General features: G+C 40.1%; 1 protein-coding gene across 12 annotated transcripts in view; it reads left to right on the top strand.

The window, feature by feature from the left end:
- spen (spen family transcriptional repressor split ends) overlaps window positions 1–25788 on the top strand; it is a 125707-nt gene extending 99919 nt beyond the window's left edge. For 7 of the 12 annotated variants that reach the window (XM_087358479.1, XM_087358480.1, XM_087358477.1 and 4 more), the window contains 8 exons: window positions 1417–13066; window positions 14089–14259; window positions 18492–18590; window positions 20121–20277; window positions 21194–21624; window positions 22289–22489; window positions 22596–22754; window positions 24091–25788. In XM_087358479.1, the coding sequence (XP_087214605.1) occupies window positions 1417–13066; window positions 14089–14259; window positions 18492–18590; window positions 20121–20277; window positions 21194–21624; window positions 22289–22489; window positions 22596–22754; window positions 24091–24219 (12997 nt within the window). In that variant the 3' untranslated portion in view covers window positions 24220–25788. The remainder of the gene's footprint in view (window positions 1–1416; window positions 13067–14088; window positions 14260–18491; window positions 18591–20120; window positions 20278–21193; window positions 21625–22288; window positions 22490–22595; window positions 22755–24090) is intronic. The other 5 variants (XM_087358478.1, XM_087358486.1, XM_087358485.1 and 2 more) reach the window with 2 other exon arrangements.
- The last annotated feature ends 1116 nt before the right edge of the window (window positions 25789–26904 follow it).

A 26904-nucleotide genomic window follows, 5' to 3' on the forward strand; every position in this document is an offset into this window, starting at 1 on the left:
AGTTATGTCTCAAACAATGGACAGTGTTCAACAGAATTGTGTTTCTGTTATGTGTATGTTTAGGTTAAGTTTGTGGGAAGTTTACCTTCTAACCAACTGTAGCAGAGTAAAATTGTGATATGTGTTTTGGTCATGACCACCACACTTGATGACCTCATGGAGTTGAATCATGTCTGGCACGATATGGTTGTGTTTTAAAGCTTGTCTGTATCTGTGATTTTGTATACCGATTTTATTCTACGCGATATGCAAGGTTTTAAGATTACTTTGTGTCTCATGAAATTTTGAAGAGGTTTGTTTAAATCAGTGGTATTCAACCATTATTTGTTCGTGTACCCCCAGATATAATTTCTTTTCCAACTTTGTACCCCCAAAGTTGTTGATGTATAATTCAAGTTATACATAATATATAATCTACATCTAAAATAAATTACATTACTGATTATTTAGTGTTTATAATAAAATAATATATATATTCTTTAAATTTCACGTACCCCCTAAGATGTTTTCGCGTATCCCAGGTTGAATACCACTGGTTTAAAGTATGGGATGTACTCTTTAACTTGTTCTGGATATCATAAGTAACATTTCTGTAGATGGACTGTGAACCTGATGATAAATGGACAACAGGACTCATCCTCTATGTTTCAGTATGTCTTGACTAATGTTGTATTTCACAGGAAGTTGTGATGTACAACACAACAGCTTCAGTTTTGTTAGAGGGTCTAAGTTGTGTCTGGGAATTTGGTTATATGTAGTATATAATCATAAAATTACTATTATTAGTTGTCTGCAGCCCTCATTCCAGTCTTTATTGTTCAGAGTTACATCCTGTCACTTTGATTTTTCTTGTACTGTAACTTTTGTAGAAAATTTAAACTTGGCAAATTGCTAACCATCGGGGTAAATCTTTGTTTTATTAGGTAGACAGTTACCAAGAGCTGTAAGATAGGATACTTTTTGTAAGATTTGAGGTTTTCACAGCTGTGATTATGAAGATTTCTGTCTTCTGGGTTGATGCGCTGTGTAGTCTGGTCGATGATTATCAACGTTTCAGAGGTCATACTGCCTCCGTCATCAGAGTATGAAGATTTCTGTCTTCTGGGTTGTTGCGCTGTGTAGTCTGGTAGATGTTAACCAACGTTTCAGAGGTCATACTGCCTCCGTCATCAGGGCGATGAATATGCCAATAGGGTGTGAGGTGCTAGGTTTATAGGGCCGGAAAGTGAACGGTGTAGCCTGCCCCGAGCCAATGGGAGTCATTCCTTTCATTTAATGATTAGATCTCAGTGAGATGTAAGATTGTCACAACATTGTAATTAAAATGTGATGATAAACACAGTAGTATTGTTATTTGTTCATGTTTTAGAGCTGATAGGGCATTGTCTTAATTCATGAATTGTTTGATGTTTGCAGGAATTATGATGAATTCAGCCAGGGCAGTGCAGCAAGTCATGATGACTCTTATGAACAGGAGTTGCGTGACTATGGTTATTGCCAGCGCGAACGTGGAGATAGTAGCCCATCGCCAGGAGCATGCGATGGAGAGACGTCATCTGTGCGGCGGAGTGTCGCTGTGGTGGCAGCACGGCCTGCTAAGAGCTGCAGTCCTGGGGACAAGGTTCCCTGTAGTGAGGAAGATCCTGCCTACAAGCGACATTCTCTACAGAGTGTCGTCGTGAGCGGCGATGTAGCTGCCCCTTCTCAGCTTCCCCCTCCCCCAAGCAGCGTGCAGCATCCACTTGATATTCGCCACCTGCAGAAGGAGAGGGTTCACATTCAGTCTCTACTGGATCAGTTGGAAAGTTCTGGTGATGATGATGGTGGCATGTCAAGCTCAGCACCAAAGAAGCGGCTCAAGCTTGTGAGTGATGACTGTGGTGAGCCCCCACCCTCTTTGCCTATGTGTACAGTTGGACCAGGTGGAATGGACATGTGCTATGAAAATCATGGTGATGTAGGTGCACCATCTTTGGTTGTGACGACCCACAACCATAGGAAGAGTGTGTCGGAAGTGCGAAGGTTATCGGACGTTAGTGGTAAACACTGTAGTCGAAGACTTAGTACTGACAGTGCGTCAAAACATGGTGGGGCAGGGAGGGATGTACGTGAAACATCTGCAGATCGCCTGGTGTCAGTGCAGTCATATTCTCCTCATCCTGTATGTAAGCGCCGTAAAACAGGTAGTAGCACTAGTGAAAGTGAAGACCGCATCAGTTGTCGTAGTACTAAGCATTCTCATCACCACCATCACCATCAGCATGGAGAACCTGCTGCTAGTACATTGGCCATGAGTGGGGGGGAAAGTGTGGATGGTAGTCGTCCAGGTACACCTCTATGCGATGAAAGGCCGGAGAACCTTTTGCCGCCCACGGAGCCTCGTCGATTTCCTCGTGACCGGCTAGCCACTGAAGGACCTCTGTCACTGCCCCTGCCCAGGTTTGCAGCACAAGTTCTTTCCTCTACTCCTCGTTTGTCAGTTTCAGTGTCTGGTATTACGTCGTCTGGTAACAAAGCTGCTCCAGTGTCATCACCTCCTACTGCTATAACTTCTCCGCGGCCTGTACCATCACATCTACAGCCAGTTGTACACCAGCCCCCTCCGAGTCCTGTCACAGTACCACCTCCAGCATCTCCCCCACCAAGACCCGCATCACTACCTTCTTCATCTTCATCTGATTCTGAGCTTTCACCGCCATCTCCCACACTTGAGGAGCGTATTCGTTCCCTGGATGAGAAGTATGAGAAATGGTCAGGTTCAAGAGCACTCAGTGCAGCAGGGGGTGATGCACTTGCCAAGTTGGATGCGTCAGTTAGTGAGCGTTTCAGATTCCGCCACAACTTACTTGACTTAGACTTAAATGAACTACCACCATCGGACATTGTGAAATCAGTACTTGCCAAGAGAAGTGTGTTTGATGAGGACTTAAAGCGACTTGAAAACGTTAGTGACAAATATGAGCCTCGAGAATTTGTACCATATACACGCCCCCCTGGTTGTTTTCAAAGCTTGCGAATCAAGACTGAGTGTAAGAGGGAGTTTCCATGTGCAACCCCAACTAAATCTGTGGCTTCAGCTACCCCTCTTGCTAGTACTCCAGCCACTCCTGGAATAACTGGAAAAGTGGTATCATTCCCAAACCCTTCTAGTAGACTAATGGGCACTCCTTCACCATTGCACTCTCCTTCTCACCCCCTGCCAAAGTCTCCTTTCTCATCGAGCACCCCAATCACTCCTACACCACTGAAGTCACATATGTCTCTATCTCCAGTTGGTATCACTCCTCTGCATACCCAGTGTGGTTCCAAGCTACAGCAGCAACAACAACAGCCTGTACCAAAGGCTCCAAGTACTGGACTACCACCTGCTGCCAAGGGACTTCAGTATCCTTTCCCCAGTCACCCACCAGTTTTGCCAACCACCACAGTAGCTACTACAACAGCAACAACTGCTGCAGCATTGGTGTCTGTTTCAAGTGCGGGAGTGAAACCTAGCTTGTCAGTAACGGTGCCGACCTCAGCCACAGGAACTATGATTTCACCTGAGATTACAAGGACATGTGTAGCAAAGCCTGTCGGACCACTGACAAATACTACTGCGTTTTTAGCAGAGGTGTCGCGATCTTCTGTGATGAGGCCATCAGTGACGGTTCTCACCACAGCTACAGGCACTAAACCTACTGCAGAAGTTACAAGTAGGGTTCCTTTGAAACTTGTTTCTTCTGCACCCATTCCCTCTCCAACATCAGCTGGCAGAGTTCTGTCGCCTGGTTTGTCGCGATTACCAACGTGTGTTAAGCCCTCCACACCGACAGTAACATCTGTATCAGTGAGCACCGCGTTGGTTACGGACACATCGAGGACATCCTCTTTAAGCATTAAAAGTACCAGTAGTTCAGTGATGTCATCGCCAGAAGTTACAAGGTTCCAGCCCTTGACGACTAATACGTCGACGCGGAATTTGTCAACTGTTGTACCTTCTTCACAATCGATACCAAAGGTCTCATCCATATTGTCTCCATCTGTACCAGCTACTGTGAAAGTTTCAACTGTCACAACCAAGCCAAGTTCAAATGCTACTTCAGATGTCACAACAGCCACCACGAGTTTAATCTCACAGTCATCCCCACCAAAACCTTTAAAGCCAGTGGAACAGTCACTAAAGAGTATCAAGGACCATATTCCTGGTCCTGTTAGATCAGATGTTTCTCAGTCTAGCAACATTCCTTCACTTAAATCAACAAGTGAAATTCCTATTGTGTCGTATAGCCCAAGAGTCGTCATTATCCCAGTTTCCGTTACTAGCACTTGTGCACCTACTGTGACCACAGTGGTTGCTTCTAGCACTGCAACAACCACAGTATTAACCATGACCATGGCATCTACCGTTGTCACTTCCACAACTTTTACAACTTCGATGTCAACTCCTACAACGAATTCCTCATCAGAGTCAACAAGATCGAACATTAAGCCAAAACCCTGTGCTGTGTCAAAGAAGGAACAATCTTCACAGTCTCAACTCCCGTCTAAAGACAAACATTGTGATAGTGGCAGGCAGTCAGCTGGTGTGAAGAAAGAGTCCCAGCTAACTTTTTCAGCAGGTTCAGTGAATTCTTCCAAGAAAGATAAAGATAGCAACTGCAGAGAACAAGAAATGAAGAACAATTCCAGCAGTAGTCATAAATCTAAGACTTCAGGTCATGTGGAAGAGAGGAGAGATAGGAAAGAAAGTGTTGGATCAGTGTGTGCTAGAAGGGATAGTGAGAAAGATGGGGAACCTAATGACAGGCTGAGGGAACGATTGGAAAGCACAGAAAAGGATAAAAGGAGGGATCGGGAGTCTGTGGAGTGTGCAGAGAGAGACAGAAGGAAAGACAGTCATTCTATGGATACAGAAAAGGAAAGGAGGAAAGACAGTATTGATAGTTTGGAAAAGGATAAACAGAAAGATGAATGTGTTGATAACCTGGACAGAAGAAAGGATGTGGAATTTAATGATAAAGATAGATGGAAAGATGGACATATAGAGAATGTTGACAAGGATAGGTGGAAAGATAGAGAAGAAAACCAGGAGAAGGACCGACAGAAAGAGAACCACATGACAGATAAGGATATAGAGTCTGCAGTTGACGCTGAAAAACGAATAGAGAATACCGAGAAACGCAGCAAGGAGCGCCGAAAAGAGCGTGGAAGCAGCAGTGGTTCACCAGCCAGCATAGGGTGTAAGCGACGAATGAGCTCTCAAGACAGTGTAGACAGTGTACCTGATGATGCGAAGCGCCTCAAGTTGGAGCATCACAAGATTGCAGAACGGCGGGACTCAAAGGACAGTGGGCGTAGCAGTGGAAGCAGTAAGCGCAGTAGCAGTGAGCGTCCACGAAGTCATGGCATTGCCAGCGCCAGCAGTGATACCAAGAGTTCTGCTAAGCTCTTGGAGGACAAAATTCGTGAAGACAGTAAACGTCAGCAGGGCAAAGATGATGCTGATCGCAAAAAGGAGAGTTGTGACAAGCACAAATCTAAAGACAAACAGAAGAGGAAGAACAAGTTAGACAGAGACAGCCCCAAGGAAATGAGAGACTTCGCTACCAAGTCTATAAAGGACCCAGCTCTTGACAAAGAGTTATCTCCCAAATCTGGTAAAAAGAAAGATGATAGTGACATTGAAGATAAGGAAGATGGGAAACATAAACATACCAAACGAGAGACAAAGGAAAAGAAGAAACAGGTGAAGGAAGAGTTTGGAAGTACTGAGTTTGTGGATGAGAAGGGGCGGGCAGCAAAGAAGGACAGGGACAAAAGGAACAGCAGTGAGCGGAGGAAGGACGAGAGCACAGGAAAGGATGATCAAAAGTTTACATCACAGAAGAAGGAAAGAAAGTCCCAGAAGAAGGAATTCAGTAATTCAGATTCAGACAGTGAAGATGGGAGTGGTGATGGACCCAAGAAACATTCCATATTTGATATTGTGGATGATGGCCCAGTGTACATCTCTATGTATGACAAGGTTAAAGCTCGTTCTACCAAGAACATGCAGAAGCAGGAGGAAGAGCGACGTCAGGGAATGATGAGAGAGAAGTTTGATATACTTAAGAAGAAGCGAGCCAAGCGAGAAGAGAAGAAACGATCTACTTCGTGGGATGAAGACTCTGATACAGACAATGATCAAGGTGGAAAGTGCAAGCGTCATGTGAAACTTATGATTAGCAGCTCCTCTGAGGATGATGGCCGTTTACGGTATGATGGCGATGAGCCCAAGTTGAATAAAATTAGACCTGTGGTGAGAATCAAGAAAGAAGATATCTGTACTGGAAAATCTGATTCTGATTCTGACATTCTTGGAAGAATTGGGAAAGAAGTGCGCAGATCTGGAGTTACTAATAAGCAGGATGGAAGTGAAGATGATGATAGTTCAGCTCGAATCAAACATCTTACAACATCTGGAAAAAGGGGAAACCGCTCTAAACTTATTTCTGATACATCTGAGGATGATAATACAATGGTCAGGTTTAAACCAAATGCACAAAAGATATCAGATTCATATTCAGTCGATAGTGACGCTGATCAGGGATTTGCTGACTCAGATGACAAACTATCTACCTCTAAAAAGTCTGCTACTAAGAATGATAGAATGGGAAAAGGTACAGCGGACTTCTCCAATGATGAAAATAACAAGAAGCTGATCTCAGATTTAACAAAAACAGGTTCAGATAAACAGTTAGGTGTGAAGAAATGTGGAAACAGAAACAAATTGCATAAAAATATGCTGGATTCCTCTGATGATGAGTATAATAGGAAGTTCTTGAGTGATGTGATCAAATCAGAGGCTTTCGGTGATGATAAGCAAGCCAGTTTGAAAAAATCATTTGTTAAAAACAGGGCACCCAAAGATTCGCTGGATTCTTCAGATGATGAAAGTTCCAGAAAATTGTCTGATGTATTGAAGACAGATAATTATGGAACTGATAAACAATCAAATTTAAAGAAATCATTTGTTAAAAATAAGTTCAAGAATACTGTGGATTCATCAGATGATGAAAATGTGAGAAAGCTGTTGAATGCTCCCAAGGGTGACATTTTTGGTGAAGAAAAACAATCCCTGTTCAGAAAATCTGTCCTGAAGAACAAGACAGCTAAATGTTTTCCAGATCATACCATAGAAGAGTGTGCAAAGAAATTTCTCTCAGATTCTGAAAAGGCAGATATATTTGGAGAAAACATTGAAATGGAAAAGTGTGTCATAACACAGTCAAAAACTACAGTGGCCTTGAGCAATTCTTCCGATTGTGAGGTTGCAACTTTTACACCGCCACCTCAGCTTGACCAGAAACCATCTTTCCATGGGAATTCTGTTGACAAGGGAAGTGATGTGTCCCGAAAGAAGTCACACAAAAAGAAGCAGAAGCGCCAAAAGAACTTGCAGCCTTGTGAAGATGGCCTTGAGAAAACAGTGTGTATAAAATCTGACTTAGTACTGGATAAACCTGAGGTAGATGATGGAAAGCCAAAAGCAGATGGTGAAAGGAAGAAGCATAAACGTGAACGACGAAAATCAACCCATAGTAAGAGCATAGATAGCGAAGATAGTAAACAGACAAAAGTTCGTAAGAAGAAAATTTCAAAGCCTGAGCTAGGTGTCCTGAAAGCAGAGAGTAGCCTCAAACGTGATGGAAAGATGGAAGATATCTTTGGTCCATTATCTGATGATTCAGAATGTGGGCATGTGAAAACCTCAGTGACACCTAACAATGGAGGTAGTGGTCACGTATATGACAAACTTCCAGGAAAGTGGCAGGTTTCCTTGGTGTATGGTTCAGATTCTGACTCAAATGCTTCACTTCTTGGTCCGCGCGTAGAGTGTTACACTCCAGCAGCAGCCATTATGTCACGTCCTAGTGAAAAGGAACGTAAGAGACGTGATAAAAAGAAACGAGACAAGAAGGCAAGCAATGTGGAGTTAGTAGAGGCAGGGCGGGCACTAGAAGCCAAGCTTCTTAGTTCTGATGATTACTCTGATCAGACACTGCCTAAGGCTCTTTTGTCATCAGGTAAAACAGAGAAAGATGAAGATGGTGTTCCCGTCAAGGAAGAGACAGGAAATAATGATGCTGACGTTTTTAGATTCACAGAAGGTGATGAAAGCTTAGAGGCTGCTACTGCTCTGTTACTTGAAAAAGCAAAGGAAAAGAAAAAGAAACGTAAGAAGTCGAAAGAAGAGAAACAAAGCAGAAGGGAGCATCACCACCACCATCATCATGACAAGTCAAAATCTTCTCCTGAGAGGAAGTTGAGTATAACAAGTTCTTTGGAGGATAGCAAACCATCTCCGTTGTTGTCACCATTGCTGCCCAGCTTGGAGATGCCAGTGAGCCCCCCTCTCAACAAACTTGCTGCAGATCTCACATCAAATGATGCACTGTCTAGATCACCTTCACACCATAATTCTGTTATTACTCCAGCTTCTACCACCACCAAGAGCATTGAAAAGAAAAAGCCAGATAAATTTATACCAGGATTTGGCACTGCAATTGATGACATCATCCATGAAACAGCAGTTAAAAGCATATCAGAATTTGAAGCCCCCAAACCTAAAATAGAACGTCTTGCAAAGGAAGAAATTAGTGGGAAAGCAGAACAAGGGGCACCAAAGAATGATGGGCTTGGTAATGAGGAAGAGAAGCCCCGAGCTGTCATATCACAAGAGGAGACAGAGGATGCAGTGGCGGCATTGCTAGGTGAGTCATTTGGAGCAGATTTTACTCCTGACTGTTATGTAGGAGAAGGACATGGTAGCCCACACAATACCACACATACAGGCACTGAACCTGTTCTGCCTACAGATGAAGAAGAAGAGACACTCAAGGCCATAGAGGCCATTGATATGAAACCTGACACACCACAGTCTGAACCTGACTTGCAGATTGATACAGACACAGATGGTGATCCAGAACCCAGTTATTCTGGCTTGCGATTCAGTGGAGATGACCATTCCCCTCGAACACCTGACGGGATAGATTTTTCACGCCCACCAAAGACTCCTGATATACCATCTTCTTATTACAGGCAGCAGCAGGGTGCTAAACCATTTGAGCAGGATTCCCTGCTAACCAAACCAAACCTTCAGCCTGAGCCATCACCGTCCATTGCCAAACAAATGTCTCCTGCAAGTGAATCTGTAGATGAGAAACCAGTGGAGCCCTTGGAGTATGAACAAGATCAATCGCCTACAGGTTCTCCAAGTCCTAGTCCATCCATATTACCTGACAGACCAGTTTCAGGAGAGGAACCAAAGTCTCAGTCAGAGCCTGAACCAGAAGTTGCTGCTTTGTCCAGTGACACTAGTGATAATCATGTTGGCCATGAACAGGAGGCAGATATTGTGCCAGACATTCATGTTCCAGTTGAGAGTGATGAGACGGCCATTCCTGTGCCACCTTGCATAACATTCAAGTCTGAGGAGGTGGCTGAAGCGAAAGACATTGATATTGCATCAGTCACACCAAAATATGATGGTATTGTACCAGCAGATGACAACCACAGAAAAACTAAATTGAAGGAAGAAGATAATACAGAAATAAGCCTTATGTGCCCTAAAGCTGAAGTTGAACTACAGCCAACACCATTGGAAGCTTCATCTTCAGAAATGGACCCACCATCTTCTCCTTGTCGCAGCCCTGTTATATCTAAATTAAGCCCTGTTCCTGTGTTAGCACCAAGTGAAATTTTAACAGAGACACCAGATACTGTGAAGAAAGAAATGGATGTGCCCCTGAAGGAGGAACTGAAATCCCAAGTAGACAATGGAGACTTTGGACCATATCAATTTGAAGATGATGTAGCAAGTAAAGAGATTCCCACAGATTCTGGTTACAAGCACATGAAAGATTGTGACATGACAGCATTCAAAAGCACTGAAAGTGGCACACGTCAAGACAAGAGCTATATTTCTTCTACAAAAGAAGACAGTGGCTTTGTTTCTGTTATCAAGGAAGAGCATGCTAGTGATATTGCTAGAGAATCTGACTTTTCAGAACCTGAAGTGGACATGAAGACTGATAACGACTTTGTAACAAATCTGCTAGCATCAGACTCGATGACTCAATCACTCTATATTGATGAAAATAGCACAACTGCATTGGAGGCTCACACTGATGGTGGTTACAGTCCGTTCAAGGAGCGAGAGATGGATGTGGTATCAGTTATCAAGGAGCCAGACAACAGATTTAAGACTGAGGAAGAACAAGACCCATTTGCTTCCCCAAGACCCATGTCTCCAACTTGTAAAGAGAGCTACGAAGATCTGGCAGTTCATAAAGATAATAAGGTGGATGACAAGAATGACCTCGCCGATGCTATTAAAGTTGATGCAGACTTCTGGTCTGCTAAGGAAGTAAATATTGAGTCTGTAATAAAGAAGGTGGATGCACTGTGTTCTAGTGATGAGATGAATTCGCAGAGGGATTTGCCAGCCAATGTGAATGAGAATGGAGTTAAGCTTTGGTTTGATCAACTGAAGGAGAAATCTGTTGAGCCTTCAGCTCCTGAAGAGACAAAGAAGGAGCAAGAGTCTGTAGATGAAATGTTTGTAAACCTGCAATCACAAGTTGTTCCAGTCAAAGAAGAAGCAAAACCAAGTGCTAAAGATATTCATGAAACCAAGGAAAAGGATGAGCTCAAAGCATGTGAAGAACAAGAACAAAGTATTATAATCAAATCACCAACCAAAGAGCTGGATAACGATACAGCATTGTCCACATCACCTGATGATAAGGATGAGCCTCTTTTGTCTTCATCATCCCCTGAAAGAGATCAAGTAGTATCTTCAGCAGAAGATGAAACACAGGACACAAGCACTGATGTACAGAGCCCAGTGAGTGGACAAACTACTCCACGTTCTACTTCCCGTGGAGGAAGAGGTGGTCTACGCGGCAAGACACAGACTCGAATAACTGGTGTTACAACACGCAGATCCAGGCTTGTTGGGGGTCAGAAACCTGCAGTTGAAGGTGTTGCTATCACCCCTGTTTCCCCCAGGAGGGGTGGAAGGAGAAGCAGAGGAAGTGGTAATAAAGCATCGCTTCAAGATCATAGTTCCTCTCCTGCCAACAAGAAGATTACAACTGATGTGTATGAGTTTCGTGATGACTCTGAGGATGAAGGCAGCAACAGTGGAGAGAAAGGTCGACCACGGTTGATACTTACCATCAAGAGTCCTCAAGCCAGTGTATGTGCCAGCAATGTTGGGGGAAAGGAGGTCCAGGTTGCTACCAAGACAGCGCCAGTGCCAATACCAATAGTTGAGATGAGAGAGGAGTTCCCATCTCTGGCAACTCGTAAATCTCGGCGTCTTCAAGAGCGAGACGGATCTCGAAGTACTGTGGATGATGTGATAGAGGATGTTGTACGTAGTGCAGGGAAGGTTACTCGTTCTGCCACAGCTGCTGCACCTGCTGCTGTTAATGCTGCAGGTATAGGTTTAAGACTGAGGCGCTCAACAAGGCAGAATATCGCCAATCAGAGGGCAACTGTTGTAGTACCTGAGCAGCCAAGGAAGTCACCTCGTGGTGTCAAGAAACAACAAATCCAGCAGCGCAGGTTGTCAGAAACCCATGAAGAATCAAGTGAGGAGAAGAAGAAACAGACAGATGGTGAAACAGTGGCTGTCAAAACACCAGAATCTCCTGCTCTTGACAAAGACACAGAGAATAATTCATCAAAGTCACCAGATTCTTTTGCAGCTTCTGACAAGACAAGTAAGTCTGAGAAAGATGAATCTGCAACCTGTACAGTTTCTAAACCAGCAAAGCCTAGTGTTGAAGAAGATGATGGTGAACCCACAACTTTAATAGATCCTGTAACTGGGTTACTGATTCCAATGCGAGAATCTGAAGAGGGACAGTATATTCCAGTGACGACAGCTCCTGTCATTATTCCTATTCCATCAGCACCTCAAATTACAACCAGGTCTCTTTCAGAATCCCAGGAATTGCCTACCATCGTAGCAGAATCAGATAAAATAAGGGTGCGTGCTCACAGTCTGCCAACAATACCAACTGCATCAACAGGTTTCCAGCAGCCTCCTGCTCATGATGGGGTGCCAGCAGTTAGTGTGACACAACAAAGCCATGTACCAGTCATCTCAAATTCTGTACCAAAGCCACTGTCCACTGCATCAGTTACAGCCCCTCCTGGGCCATCTGTTGTGGGACTAAGACCAGTTGGCATCTGCAAGCTAGGTGTCCAGACACCAGCATCCAGTACCAAATCTGTGCCAACCACACTGAAAGCTCATGTTTTGCAACAGACCACCAAAACTGCTCCATCACAGTCGGTGAGTACCGCAACAAAAATTGTGCAGTCAATTCTGCCACCATTGCCGCCCTCAGCTACATCTGCAGCTCCACCTTCTGTCCTGCCACAGTCTTCAGCATTGAAAGTGCATACTGTTGCCCAGCCAGTAATCAAGACCCAAGCTATATCGACTACAGCACCAGTGTCACATTCTAAGACTCGAGAAGTGGTAGTCCACCAGTCACAATCACAACCATCTTCTGTAGGTGTGGCAAAGAGCATACAGTCGGTAGTTCCCATCAATCCAAAAGCACATTTACTTCAGGCAGTGACAGGAACTAAGTCTCCTGGAGGACAGACAGTTGTGGTGGCTCCTGGACAGGGGCAGATGCCTGTGGTGAGTAAGATCCATCATGTGAGTGGTCCCCAACCACCACAATCCCAACACATAGCAGTGAACATGAAAGCCTCATCACCAGGAGCCCTTACACCTAAAGCCCACTTACTGCAGGCTGTCACGGGTGGTCCGCCCAAGACTGGGTCCAATTTTGTGCCTCAGCAGAAGTCACCTCATTCAGCGCTTATGAGTGTAGGGGGCAGTAAAGTTCCTACATCTAGTCCTCCCCAGCCTCCTAAGGCACATCATGGTCCAGCGCAGCAGCCCATCTTAACCGGAGCAGTAGCCAGTCCACCACTGAAGGCACCACACCTCTCTAGCCAGCAGCCAGTCGTTACTGGGGCCAGTAGTTCACGAGCTGCCGTGCCAAAGTCTCAGGTAGGCTTCCCTTCAGTGTCACCTGTTAATTAAGGAGAATTCAGTTCAATATCACTTCATACATTTCACCACAGAGAACATGGTCATAAGATGATACAAAGTGGTAATCTTAGGAGATACATCCTGTGGTTTGCAGCTTACAGGGTAACACAATTGTTCAATCACATGATTAAGTTGGGCACAAACAACTTACATATGTTCGTATTTTGCAGTGGTTATATTTTGTGGCGTATAAGGCTTCCTTTCCCTCAGAAATGGCCGTAAAAATCGCATTACATCTTTTACACGGGTACACCTTTTACATCAAGAAGTGATCATGGACAGTTATAGTGAAAATGATGGTGGTGAAAGTGAAATAAATTGAAGATAACTTAACATGTGGGAATTTTCTTTTATGCTATATATTTACATGTTCCCTTGAACATGTCTGCTTTTTTTAAATTTGATTTTGTTCAATAATAAAGCAGACTTGTTTACTTTCATAAAAGATCACTTGTTATTAATAAATAATGTGTATAGTTTACTAGGAAAAGGAGTTTAATTTGTTTTTAGAAAACTGTAGTTTTCTTAATTATCCCTCCTAACCATTATGGGTCTTATACACCTGGTTGTAATTCAGTTTATATTACAGTTATTATCCTATACAGCTATTTGTATTTGTGATTGCACTGTATCAAAAAGGTAGCCGGGATAGCTCAGTCAATATAGTGACTAGCTACGGGCTGGGCGACTGGGATTCAATCCCCGACGGGCAGAGGATTTTCCCTCTAGCTTCTGTGTCCAGATCGGCTCTGGGGCCCACCCAACCTCCTATCCAATGGGTACCGGGATCCTTTCCCTGGGGGTAAAGTGCGGTCGGGGCATGTTGCTGACCACTCACCCCTATCTAGTGCTGAGGTCAAGAAAGAGTAGGAGCTATACCTCCACTCCCCCCAAATGACGTACATGGTGAATAGCAGGATGGCTTTACTTTTTGCTTTTTATGTTTACTTTAACATAAATGAGTGATTTTATTTTTGCAGCTGCCAAATGTGGCTAGTCCCCATCTCTCACAGCATAACAAGGGCTTGATGGACCCTCCTAAAGTGGATGTGTCACTTGGGGGCTGTATTGTGGTTCCCACTGCCAGTCCACAGCCTCGTGGTCAGGTTTTGCAAGCTGGGTTGCCTGTACCAGCATATGAAGCTTCATTGGTAAGCGCAGAGTGCTTTAACATCAGATTCTTCTTTGACTTTTCTTTTCTCTGCAAACTTGTACCCTTGCAAATTGGTATTAGTGCATACAAATACATAATAACATTTAGATGATTGTTTTATAATTAACATAGTAATAGTTCTCTCTATTTCTTATTATAAGCAGATTAACATAGATGTCATAACCGTATACCAGGAGCGGACTAATTTTTGGGTTCCTTAAATGTAGGGTGATCGATCATGTATCAGTGAGACATTTCCATTTCATGATTATGTATTTTATAATAGTCTACTTACTTATTTACTTACTTACTTCCAAACTTCTGCTTTGAAATAAAAGTTATGATTGTTTAGTGTAGAAAACATAATGCAAGAGTAGGTGTTTGGTATGGAAACTATTAATTACAAAGAAACATGACTGATGCCACTGCACATGGAATTAACATACCAAACCACTCACCACATAGTACTCAGAAATCCAATCAATTGGCATGGTTACCATCATTATCAACGTGTGATTACGTTTGTTGCCAAGTGTGAAGGGAGGCCTATCAGAGCATTACTGGTGTAATGGTCCTGAAGATACACCTTTTAACTCAGCACCAGAGTCCATGTTAATTGTACTCTGCTGTTCTTTCACAAATGACCAGAGCCAGTTGTCGCATAAGGTCAGGTTGGGACTTCTGGGAAGCCAGGTGAGAGGTCCATGTCATCCAGTCCACAGAGGAAATTGTTCAGGAGAGCGTACACATCAGCTGTGTAATGGACTGGTGTCCCATCTTGTTCCAAAGTTATACCATGCAGAAGGCCCACATTATGAAGTTCTGGAATTAGCCATTGGGACAATGGCTGCACATAATTTTTATTAGTTACAGACACATTAAAAGAAATATGATCAAATCAGTTCACTATACACTGAAATGCATATAACATTTAGTTCATCTGTAGAGTTTATTCAAATTGTCATTGCTCTCCTAGCTCTATAGCTCTCAGGAAGGTGAGACAATTTTTATCTTTTCCAGAAGTTTACTTTTAATTTGTTATTGTAGTGGGATAATTTCTAGTTTGTTCAATTTCTGACATGTCATCTACCAAGAAATAAATGACCCAGAAAATTTTAAAAGGTGGCATGGTGCTAAAAGGAGTTTTCTGTGATCATCTTCCTACATATATTCATAAATTTGTGTAGAAATGCATCTTTTGCTCCTTTCACTCCATAGTGTTCAATATAGAATTAAATAAGAATTCAGTCATTGTCTTGTGTACAGATCAAATCAATTTAAGATTCTTTGTGCATTTTGTGCTGTGTGTGAATCCAAAAAGAAACATCTCAGTGTGTCATTTGTTCTTTTGTCTTATATGATTAAGCTAAACATGGTTGAAAGCTTCATATTATCCGAGGAGTGTCAACCAGTAATCATTAGGTAGTACTAAAAAGTCTGTTTGAAATAACATTTTAACTGTAAATAAGGAAAAATCATTCCTACATGCCATTTTTGTTTTCATCAGTTTTTTCCTGTTGGAAATATCAGTAGCCGCCCTTCAGATGCATGAGCTATATTCCATTCTTTTATTACATTTTGTTCCTTTCTGTATTTAGATTGTACATGTTTCTGTTTCACAATCTTTTAAGACATCTGTGTTATGTTTTATTTGTTGACAGCTGTATGCTTTCATTATTTTTGTAAATAGTATTTTTGGCGAGAATTCAGGGATTTACGTTTCTGTGCAAGTGACATAGCTGATACATAAAGTTATACATGCTGTTGAAGAATTTTGAGAAGTGGTTTTTGATTATCATTTAGAAATTGTGATCCTGAATTTATGCTCTGCTTTTTTAAATAGTGGTGAATGCACTGAAAATTTATTTTATTTACCATTGTTATTTATGAAAATTTTTAAAGAATTAAAATTATTCATTTTTATACTTTCACATGGTCCTATTGAAATAGGGTCTATAGTTGCTTTCTTTCTTACAAGTGAAGTAATGCGGACTCTGTAGGTTATGTTCTTTAATTAAGGGTAACCCATTTTAGCTAACAACCCATAATTCCTTTCTGTTTATAGGTTATGTCTTTGGTCTTGTTATTATATATCTTCTCCTTAATCAAATAATACTCAGTTGGAAAGGTATTTGGTTGTTTTATTTATTACTGTAGTAAATGCCCTCTTTGGATTGTGGTCTTCAGGGTTGTGATGCCATCTAATCTTGTAGGTGATTGCCAACATTTTCAAGGGACGTATGACCTCCATGTTTACAGTTGCAGTGTTCCTGTGACAAACTGGTAACCACTTACAAGTCTGCACAATGTCATAACCCAGAACTGTACAGGCTGAATTCTAACCATGAAAATCTCAAATGTCTTCAGTTTTCCAGGTTTCAGTTTTCAGATGTTGGTATTATTGGATTTTTGTACTTTGTCCATTATTTTTAAAAGAAGAGCATTTTGGAAACTGGATCTGTTTCCATACTCTGAAAAAGTGGGGAGTGACTGCCATTTTACCTGAGGATAGGAACATCCTGTTTCAGATATGTTGCTAGATTATTGTGTGATGGATAGAGTACAGAAATTCAATAATACAAATTCAAATACCGTGCTTTCTCTTTGGTCCCTTTCCTCAATGTTTACAAAATTCACCCTCCATAAACAAATCCTTTGTGTTCAGTAAGAAGGACTGAAATCAAATGTGATTTGTACTGACTTTAGGCCCTTCGTGTTCAGCACTAAAGAATTTGGAATGTAGAGTATTGCAGATGGCTAACTCACTGTTGCATTCAAGTTTTATGCTTTATTATGGAAGTATGTTATGCTCAATTAAAAGGCAGAATTTGCTACGTTTCCATCCAGTGCTTGAAATATAAAAAAAAACAATGTGAAAATTCAAAATACCAGTTACTACCACAATAGATTGCAGAAACAACAAAAATAATTTCAGGAAACTGTAATTGCTCAACACCTAATGTTTTTTTAAAAAAATAAACAAGCAAAAATGGCATTTTATTTCATCCGTAGTGTTTTGTGTTTATCACTGATACCACCTGTGGTATTTTATGTAGCATCAGAATTCCTGATACCGTAATTTTCATGTATGTTCTGCATGTTGACATCAAGATTAATACCCGAGAAAGTGATTCTGTATGCTTACAGTAACATCTGCATTGTTGTGTATTAGCCTCAGATAATCAGTAGTAGTGCATATGTGATGTTATACATTGCTGGTTTATTAATTTTAATATTGGTGTAATAGTGAACTGAAGTGCTAGGATAATAACAGTTGGCATTTAAACTGTGTTGTAGGCATCAACACAAATATGTACATTTATATAAATACAAAGACAGTGAAATCTCTCACAATACACATTCACTCGTATACCAGTTTTTTTACCATTGTCACACCTGATAAAATTTTTATGTGATAGCTAATGTAAGCCACACATTTGGCTTACATGTGTGTGAAAATATGTTTCATGCAAGCAGGGCATGAGCTTTCTGAAGATTTGTAAGATTTGAGGTTTTCACAGCAGTCAGTATGAAGATTTCTGTCTTCTGGGTTGTTGCGCTGTGTAGTCTGGTAGATGTTTACCAACGTTTCAGAGGTCATACTGCCTCCGTCATCAGGGCGATGAATATTCAGTATGACCTCTGAAACGTTGGTTAACATCGACCAGACTACACAGCGCAACAACCCAGAAAACAGAAATCTTCTGAAGATTTGTTCAAGGGGTGTTTTACAAGTTAAAATTCCCCCACCAAATTTCTGTGACCACAAGAAAATACTACATTCTCTGACAAAAATATACTCAGAAAAGAAACATTTTGTGATGACAAGACTAACATCAACAGTCTAATTACTCTGTGCATTATATTGGATCTTTGTTTTAATTTAATTTTACAAATGAAATTGTAGGTATGGTACTCGTGCTGAGATAGAATGTCGTATATGATCAGAACCATTGGAACGTGTCATGCTATAGTGTGCAGTAATTAGTATTTTCAGATGGTTTGCACTGAATTTGTATCTAGCCTTTCAGAAAATACTCAGGAAGTCTTATGAAAGCTGATAAATTTGCAGCTTTTATTTCAAACCAGTTATTGTGACTGAAGATCTTGAGATTTGCAAATTTTCATTTAACCCGTTAATTATGAGGTACAGGTGGGTCTGTGAGAGAGGTTTCACTGAATGCATTATGGGTGTGTGTGCGTGTGCTAACTCTGGGTTGTGTGTGGCAGCAGCATGCAGGCTCTGGTGGGGTGGTGGCGGAATTACTTCCGAATCCTCAGTTTGTGCTGGCACAGAGGCAGCAGTCCCCCCCGCCCGCACACCAACAGGTAACTTCTTCCCGAAGCTTGCTGTAGTTCTTGCTTACTAACTTTCGTTTTTCGTGTTTGCTTTGTAACATTTGTCTGTCATTTATTTGTACTGATACATTGTATTTTTGTGTAGTTTTCCTAGTCTCAACTTATTTTTGTTCCAAACATGTTTTTGAAATAGTGGTTGGAAGTGTGATAGAAGTTTAAAAGAGAAAGTTTTTTTTTTTTTTTAAACTGGCAGATCTTTTCAGTGGATGCAGTTGGATTTTACATGAATGTAAGGTACGAACTTGTGTATCCATGTACTTCAAAACTGATCACATACAATTACCATTGGTTATTTGTTATATGCTTTCAGATTCATGCTTTATTATAATTCCATTTGGAAAAGAAATATTTTTCAGGGCCAATCTCCAGGTCTAGAGAGCTTGTTTGCATACCGTCTTTCTTATTTTGAAGCAAAAATTAAAATTTGCTGTTGTGCCATCAGTATAACAAAACAGACATTATTTAGTTTTTATATGTTATGAAGAATTTACAGAACAGTTTTAAAGCAATCGTCCACCACCTTCTTGAGGACACACAAACACTTCCTGTGCCCTGAAATGTTGGAACCAGTCATTGTATTGTCTTATTCAGTACTTCCATGTCAGGATACACATTGCTAAGCGCTTCACGAACAGCAGTAGATGATTTGGATGTAAAATAATGTTTGATTGAACATGTGCTTCTGAATACACCATGTTCACATCTGCACAGCTTATATGCAGCTGGCATGAACAACAACTTAGCAAACAGGGTTTGTGTGTCAGGGGGAAAGTTGTCAGATTATTACACGGGGGTGGGCCTGCTTCTGATTTCGTTTTTGTACTGTATTACGTGATTGTTGCATTTTAAATGGTACACCCTATAAATGTTTTATTGTGGAGAGGGAAATTTTAAAGTACTATGCGTAAAATGATATAAACAAACTTCTACTATATTTTATTTTTTATATGTGTGTTTTTAATTCTAAGATTCTTCCCCATTATGTGTTAAATTGTTACATGATATAGTTAGCCCGCATTATGCACATAGTTTTTATATGTAAAGGTAAGGCAGGCTAGAAAACACAACCACTTGAAGGTCTGGGACTAATTTGAGCTAATTGAACACATTTCTCAGAATAAAATATATAAAACCAATAAGAAATTATGAAGTGTTTGAGTTCTCTGGAACTTCTTATATAAATTTATATTGCACCATATTTATTAGCAGACTAAGTTGACCTGAATGGCTGACAAATTACATTTCCTCACCATTGGGCTGTGCACAGGAAACAAGGTGTACTGTAATATATTCTTGTTTATGGTGCACTGCTGTGACTGAAGAAGTTCAGATGTGGATAATTATTTTTCTTTGTTATGTCATCTCATGTATTTTACTTTTCTATGATGAGTCTTCTTCTTTCCTGCCTTACTTTGGATTTCTGGAATATCTATTTCATTCTTCAGATGTGATGTCATGTTACATGCTGATCTGTCTGATGATGTCTTGCATTACTCGTAGGGAGAGGTGGTGCAGCATGTGAGCTTCCCACATCATATGCGCAACCCACCACATGACTTGGCACCTCATTATGTTCATCCTCAGATCATGTATCAGCAGTATCTGCGCGCACACCAAGAGGCTCTGACAGCTCACATACCTCACTATTTGTCTCAAGGTGACTTTACTAACTAGTAATATTCACAAGTTGAAAAATGTATTAATGAGAGAAATTCTTTAATGTAATTTGTAAATTATTTTGTATGTTGCTATTTTTAAAAGTCAAGTTAGAAGCAGCAATTAATTACCTTTGTGCACAACTAAGTAATATAAAATATTTATTTTACTTGATACTGTCATGTTTTAATACTGTTTTCTATGTCAGTTTTGCATATGCATGAATACGTCCTTCCAAAAGTGGTCATATTTTCCTTTTTTTCCTGTTGCCAATTGCATAAGTGTATATATCTGTAATTTTCAGTATTAACTAAACAATTTTGATAATAGCCGCAAGATTGTTTATGTGTGTCAGAGTATGCAGAATATGAAATTGTACTTCCACTTTAGGAATTTTATACTATTGCTGATATAAAAAGTAAAAACTTGCCAGAAATTTAGAAATGGCTACTTTTTGAAATATCTTAAAACAGCTTTTGAAACACAAGTCCACTGTACAATCCAGACATCATCATTTGTACTCATTTGTTTTTGGAAGTTGATATTACTTTTGTTTCTAGAATACTGTTGTATGATTATTTTATTGTATATCAAGCAGTTATGGATTCAGAACCTTTAATGTTTATTATATGTATGGTGCAAGAGAAAATACTGTACTCTTCACCTAATTTAACATTGCTTTAAACAACTTTGAAGATTAATGGTTGAAACTGAATTTTTTTTCTGATGCCATTGACTTGTTTGAAATATAGTGAAAAGTGTTCTTTTCTCCACCCATTATGAGTACTTTGCAAACTGTTGTACTGACATGGGTAATCAAATATTTATACAGAATGAATGTACATCCAACTTGCAAAGTTGCTGGTCATCAGATTGATGATGTTGCAATATCCAAATTTGAAATTCTGTGGTTTCAGGGGCTGTACGATCACCATTGGTAGCAGGATTGGAGGTGAAATCTGAGCCTGACTCAGATGAGGCACATGGTAGCAGCCCACCATTGGAGCTTCGCAGACCATCTAGCAATGGGGCTGTGGCACGTGGAGCAGGCACAGCAGTCCACAGCTTGCAGTCACCACACGATCGTACCACTGACTCACCGCAGGTGGCCACTGTTTATGTTCATGCCGCATCACGTCTCCCTCATTATACACCCCCACAGCAACCTCCACCACGCTATTATGAACCTGGAGCAGAACCTCCACCAGCGCATCTCCGTACATCACGCCACCACCACCCATTGCCTGGTACTGAGGCACCGGCCATGCAGCCTCGCCTACAGGTGGCTACGCCTCCTCATGCCAGCCAAGTACCGCCACAAGCAGACTCTCTACTTACGCTTCTGCAGGTAACATGAAATGTTATGTATGTTCCTCTCCTAGAGCTTATATTCAAAACTTATGCACTTAAGGTTTAGTTTAATTGATTTGCAGGTTGTTGTTTTTTATTTCTTATAGTATATTTATAAACATTTCAACCTTTTGCTTAATGGAAAGGCAGAGATTAAGGATTGTATTGTCAGTACGACTAAACCAGAGGCTCTGTTTTTAATCTTGAATACATTCTTAAACTTAAAATACAAGGAAGTCTGTTTTTATATTAATATTAAAATTGTTTCACTGGTGTTGAGTTAGCAGGACCATATGATTAACCCATTTCACATTTGATTGCAGAGTTTGTAGCATAATTCAAATGGGCTTTGGTTTAGATCTTTGAAAATGTTATCAAGTGCTTAACTACCCAGTTACACGACTGTGAGTATGTGATATTACAGTATTATTTCTTTCTCACTCACTGCCATAAGATATTATGCCCGTTTCTCGTGTAGTCTCTCCACTTCATTTTTTTGCTTACCTTCCTTGTGGTTTTAATTCCAGGCAAGTTTGGGGATTATATCATGTCATCCTGTTGGGCCATTCCAAATCATTGTAATTTCTTTTTAATTACTTTATTTTATGATTTTTGCTTTTGGAATTGAAAGGTGTGATATGCGGATGGTTCTCGTGTTCTAGCGTTACCCAGTCATGTGGCAAGGCCTGTTGGCTCTGAAGAATGACCAAGCTGCTGTCCAAATGCACTTTGTGTTTGGTAATCCACATGTTGCACGTGAATCCCTTCCCTGCAACTCAGATGGCAGTACACCACCTCTGCGTATTGCTCAACGGATGAGACTTGAACAGACGCAAGTCGACGGTGTTGCAAGGAAGATGCAGGTGAGTGGAGACATTTTTATTATCCAGTGCAGGGAAGTGCTTATATAAAAATACTGCTTTCTTTCTTAACATTGATACATGAATTGGTTTACTTTCTTGTTAACAGATGGACAATGAGCACTGCATGTTGCTTGCCTTGCCCTGTGGCCGAGATCACCTGGACGTTCTGCAGCAGTCGAACAACCTGCAGACAGGATTCATAACGTATCTTCAACAGAAACAGGCAGCAGGCATTGTCAATATTGCTGCACCAGGCTGTCAACATGTAGGTATCCCTATCACTGTATCTCAAGATTAGCGTTTCTTATCTTCTGCAGGAAGTGATCCTGCTTTTAAATGCAGTCAGTGACTAGAACTTTAAGCCCTACTAACGCACAGTTATTTTGAAAGATAGTTGGCAGAGTTTAAGGTTGCTTGTGATGTTTAATGTTACGTGTCACGTGAACAGGAATTGGGATATTATACGCATTTGTATTTGCCCAAATTTAATGTTGAAAGGTCAAATTAAAGTTTGTTTATGCGTCAGTCATACTAAGTTTAATGAATAGTTTTCAAGGTACAGGATGCAACTACTGAAGTATTAAACATATTGAAAATCTCATTAACATTTTTACACATCACTTTTACAAGGTTTATTGTAAAGTTTGTTTCTGGAAATGTGCTAAGCTAACCATTCATCTTTACTTAAATTTGGATTTTATTCAGACTTCCTAATTGCAGTTGTATTTTTCATTATTGTTATAACATAAATGACAGCAATTTAAATTTTGAAGATTTCTGTCTTCTGGGTTGTTGCGCTGTGTAGTCTGGTCGATGTTAACCAACATTTCAGAGGTCATACTGCCTCCGGCATTGGGGTGGTGACTCATTGCCCTGATGATTGAGGCAGCAAGGACCTCTGAAATGTTGGTAAATTTCAACCAGTCTACACATCACTACAACCCAGAATACAGCTATCTTTCTACTCAGCACTGTGAGAACTTCAAATCCTATGAATACCAGGAGGTTTCAATTCTTCTTCTTCTTCTTCTATGGCTCTCCGGTCCGTATTCGGTCCATGGCCTCCTCAATTCTCCTCTTCCATTCGGTCCTCAAGCCCCACGACCGCGACAAGGTGCAGGTACCATTAAGTGGGGGGTTTCAATTTTTACTTTTATAGAAAGTGATCAATTTTCAGCTGTGACAATGCTGACCAAGAACTACATGCACTGAAAGAAACTGTGAGACATAACAATTGTTGGCTAGATGGGGGCACTGGTTTTATGGTCAATGCACACCATAAGGTCAAGAATTCCTTTACACTGTTATATGGTTATAATAATTTAAGCATAAAAAACAGATATATTCCATAAGATTGTATACATGTTAACAACATTATCACAGCAGTGATTATAATAATTTATGCATAATAGTCAGTCATAATAATGCCATTCTTACACTTAATTTTGATATGTTAATGATAATGGGGGCATTTAATTTTGATGTGTTTGACTATGTTAGCAAGGCTGAAGCTGTAAATACATATAAGCATATATTTAAAATTATGGTTTTCAGAAAGAAAGAAAAAAACTGTTAATGTAACCGTAATTTGTTCATTATAGGCTGCATATGTGGTGCACATCTTTCCATCATGTGACTTTGCCAACGAGAACTTGGAACGCATTGCACCTGACCTATTGCACAGAGTGGCAGACATTGCACACCTGCTCATCATCATAGCCACTGTGTGAAGCACTCATCATCGGCGATATCGGCAATCACGTGAAGAGGGAATGTTTATTATAGCTTTCCTACAAAATTAATTTTGGCTAAATTCCTTGTAATTTCTCTTTCCTCGTAAGTAATTGATGCTATGTGTAACTGAAGTATGATCTGCATACACGCCTGAGAGGAGAGAAAGCTAGTGTCATCACATGGGGCATACTTTTCTAAAGTTAAATTGTCAAAATGTTATAGAAAGAATTACGCACTTTCAGACATGTCTGAACCATTCGTTACATATGTGTGCTGTATCTAAAATGAGAAGGCGATCAATTTAAAAGGAGTTGAGGTTAAGTGACCGCTTAATCACATTCAATGTAATGTGGATTTATGAAGTGACCAGCAGCCACAAGCTGCGACGTGACCATGTATTGCTTGTAAAGTACAAGTTTGGTATGACCTGAAAGAAATTCATCTACTTAATAAGACGTCTCACAAAAAGTGAGAAACCACCGATAGAGGAACTGACAGACTTTTCATAATTAAACGTGGCATTCATTTTAACAGCATACTACAAATACTAATATGATGGATCTTGTACACCTGTATTATGTTCAAAATGACGTGGAACGTGACTGGTTCCATTAGTGGCGTTCTATGAAACATGTCGATAATATGTAAATTGGATGTGAATTTTTAATCGTCCCAACCCTCCTGTAGCTATACGAGCGACTCTAAGCGAATGTTTTGTTTACTTGATGTACAGTTCTGTAATTATAACAATTGTAAAATTCTTGTTGCATCTTCATAACTCTGGACTGATCTACTCATTGCATTCATCATCATTAATTTTAAAATCACCTCACCAATGTATATTTTGTACATAAACATAATAATCATTGTGTATTGTTGTTTGAATTTTAGTCCAGGTACCTATTATAAATACATACGATGCAGTATAAATATATGTATATATAAAGATTAAGGCTCATCGTAATATTCATAGATGATTGTAGTTGTAAGTAGTATCCAGATGTTTAGATAATAGATGCACAGTTCACTGTCATTCCTACTAAATTGTCAATGCATTTCTTGGTATTAGCTGTTCTCCCCTTTGCAGTCAGAATGCGTGCAATTAGTTGTTTATTATTACTTGGCTTGGAAAATGTGATGATAATGTATCATCAAATATCTTACATTCTAGAAGGTAGTAGTCTTTACTTTTTCTTTTTAAATTTAGATTGTCAGTAATGGTGAAAAAGTGTTTTTCAATGTCAGTTTGCTCAAAACGTCATCCCAGATTCTATTTTCACTTTTTATTGTGTAAAAGTGAGTAAATCATTATCATATATTTTTTGATGTGTACAAAAAGAAAAGGAGAACTGGACACAATGCTCGCTCGCATGTTTGGATTTGCAGCCAACTGAGTTCCCCAGATCGTGACAGGAAACAAAACTTGTAAATATTTCAGAGACTATCTTAGGCTGTGATCTCTCTGCATTAAGTTACTGAATTTAATTTGATAAAAAGATCGTCCAGTGATTTAAGTTATTTAATGAATGAAAATATAAAGTGTTAATAAAAATAAATGGAAATTCCTCCCCTTAGTTTTTCCCTTTAGTAATATCACCTTATGCTTTTATCCAGTCTGGGCTCAAGAAGTGAGATCAGAGATGGAGTTCTTGGTTTGACTTGGAATTGCAGGTTAAAGAAATTAATACAACAATAAAGCGTGTAATACTGTCAGTGTTCTAATATTTCCACAGGAAAAAAAAGAGAGAATTTTAAAATATTTTTATAATTTTTATCATATCTGTGATGATTTAAGATATCTGAAAGTGATTTGCAAAATGGGACACTGACTTCAGTATACAAAGAAGAGAGATTGAAACTGTGTTCAGAAGATTCCCATCTTTCTACTAAGGTTTGATTTCAAGGTCAGGCAGAAATTCTTTTAGTGTAGACTGATATAAGAATTTGGAGACTGGAAGATGATCATTCTTTCCAACCTTATGCACAAGTAATATTTTTCACTACTATGAAAAGGTGTCCTTATCTATTCATTGGTGGTTTTAGTGCAAGGTATTTGTACATTTTGATACATATTTTTGTAACGGCATATGTGAAGTGAAAGAGAAGTTTCTTCCAACCGCTGTACTTGATCTTACTAGAATTAATTAATTTCTGTGCAGCAGAAGATGTACTTCCAGTCTGTCAGAACATACAAGGTCAGGTCAAACGATCTCAAGACAAACCAAATCATACATAAATCACACTGCAAAGAATGAAACCGCAATAAACACGTCCTTCATATCCGGGTGTGTTACAATTCATTCCACTTCTTCATTTATTCATGGTCAGCAGTTACAGCAAGTGTTTTTCAGCATGAATTAACAGTAAGCATGCAGGGTATCATAAACTTTGTGATAAGATTAGAAAGATGGTGACTGAAACTTATCAGTTGATGCAAATCCCATTTGAATATGCAACAGTTAGCCAAGTACGAGTTTCTTTTAGTGGTTCTGACATTTAAAATAAAAAATCGCAAATGTCTGTCAAAAGTGATGGATGTGCTGGATACCCTTCAACCAGGAGAAATGATGATTTGGTAGCTCGAGCATGAAATGGCTGAAGAGGTATGAATGATTTATAGCTTGTGCCATCTTAACTGAAGTTCTGTTAATGTGGCATGTCTCAAAGATTGTTTCTTTAAT

Source organism: Zootermopsis nevadensis, unplaced genomic scaffold, assembly GCF_977971745.1.
Source record: "Zootermopsis nevadensis isolate Lab colony 2312 unplaced genomic scaffold, Znev_1.0 Znev_ptg000030l, whole genome shotgun sequence".
NCBI lineage: Eukaryota > Metazoa > Arthropoda > Insecta > Blattodea > Termopsidae > Zootermopsis > Zootermopsis nevadensis.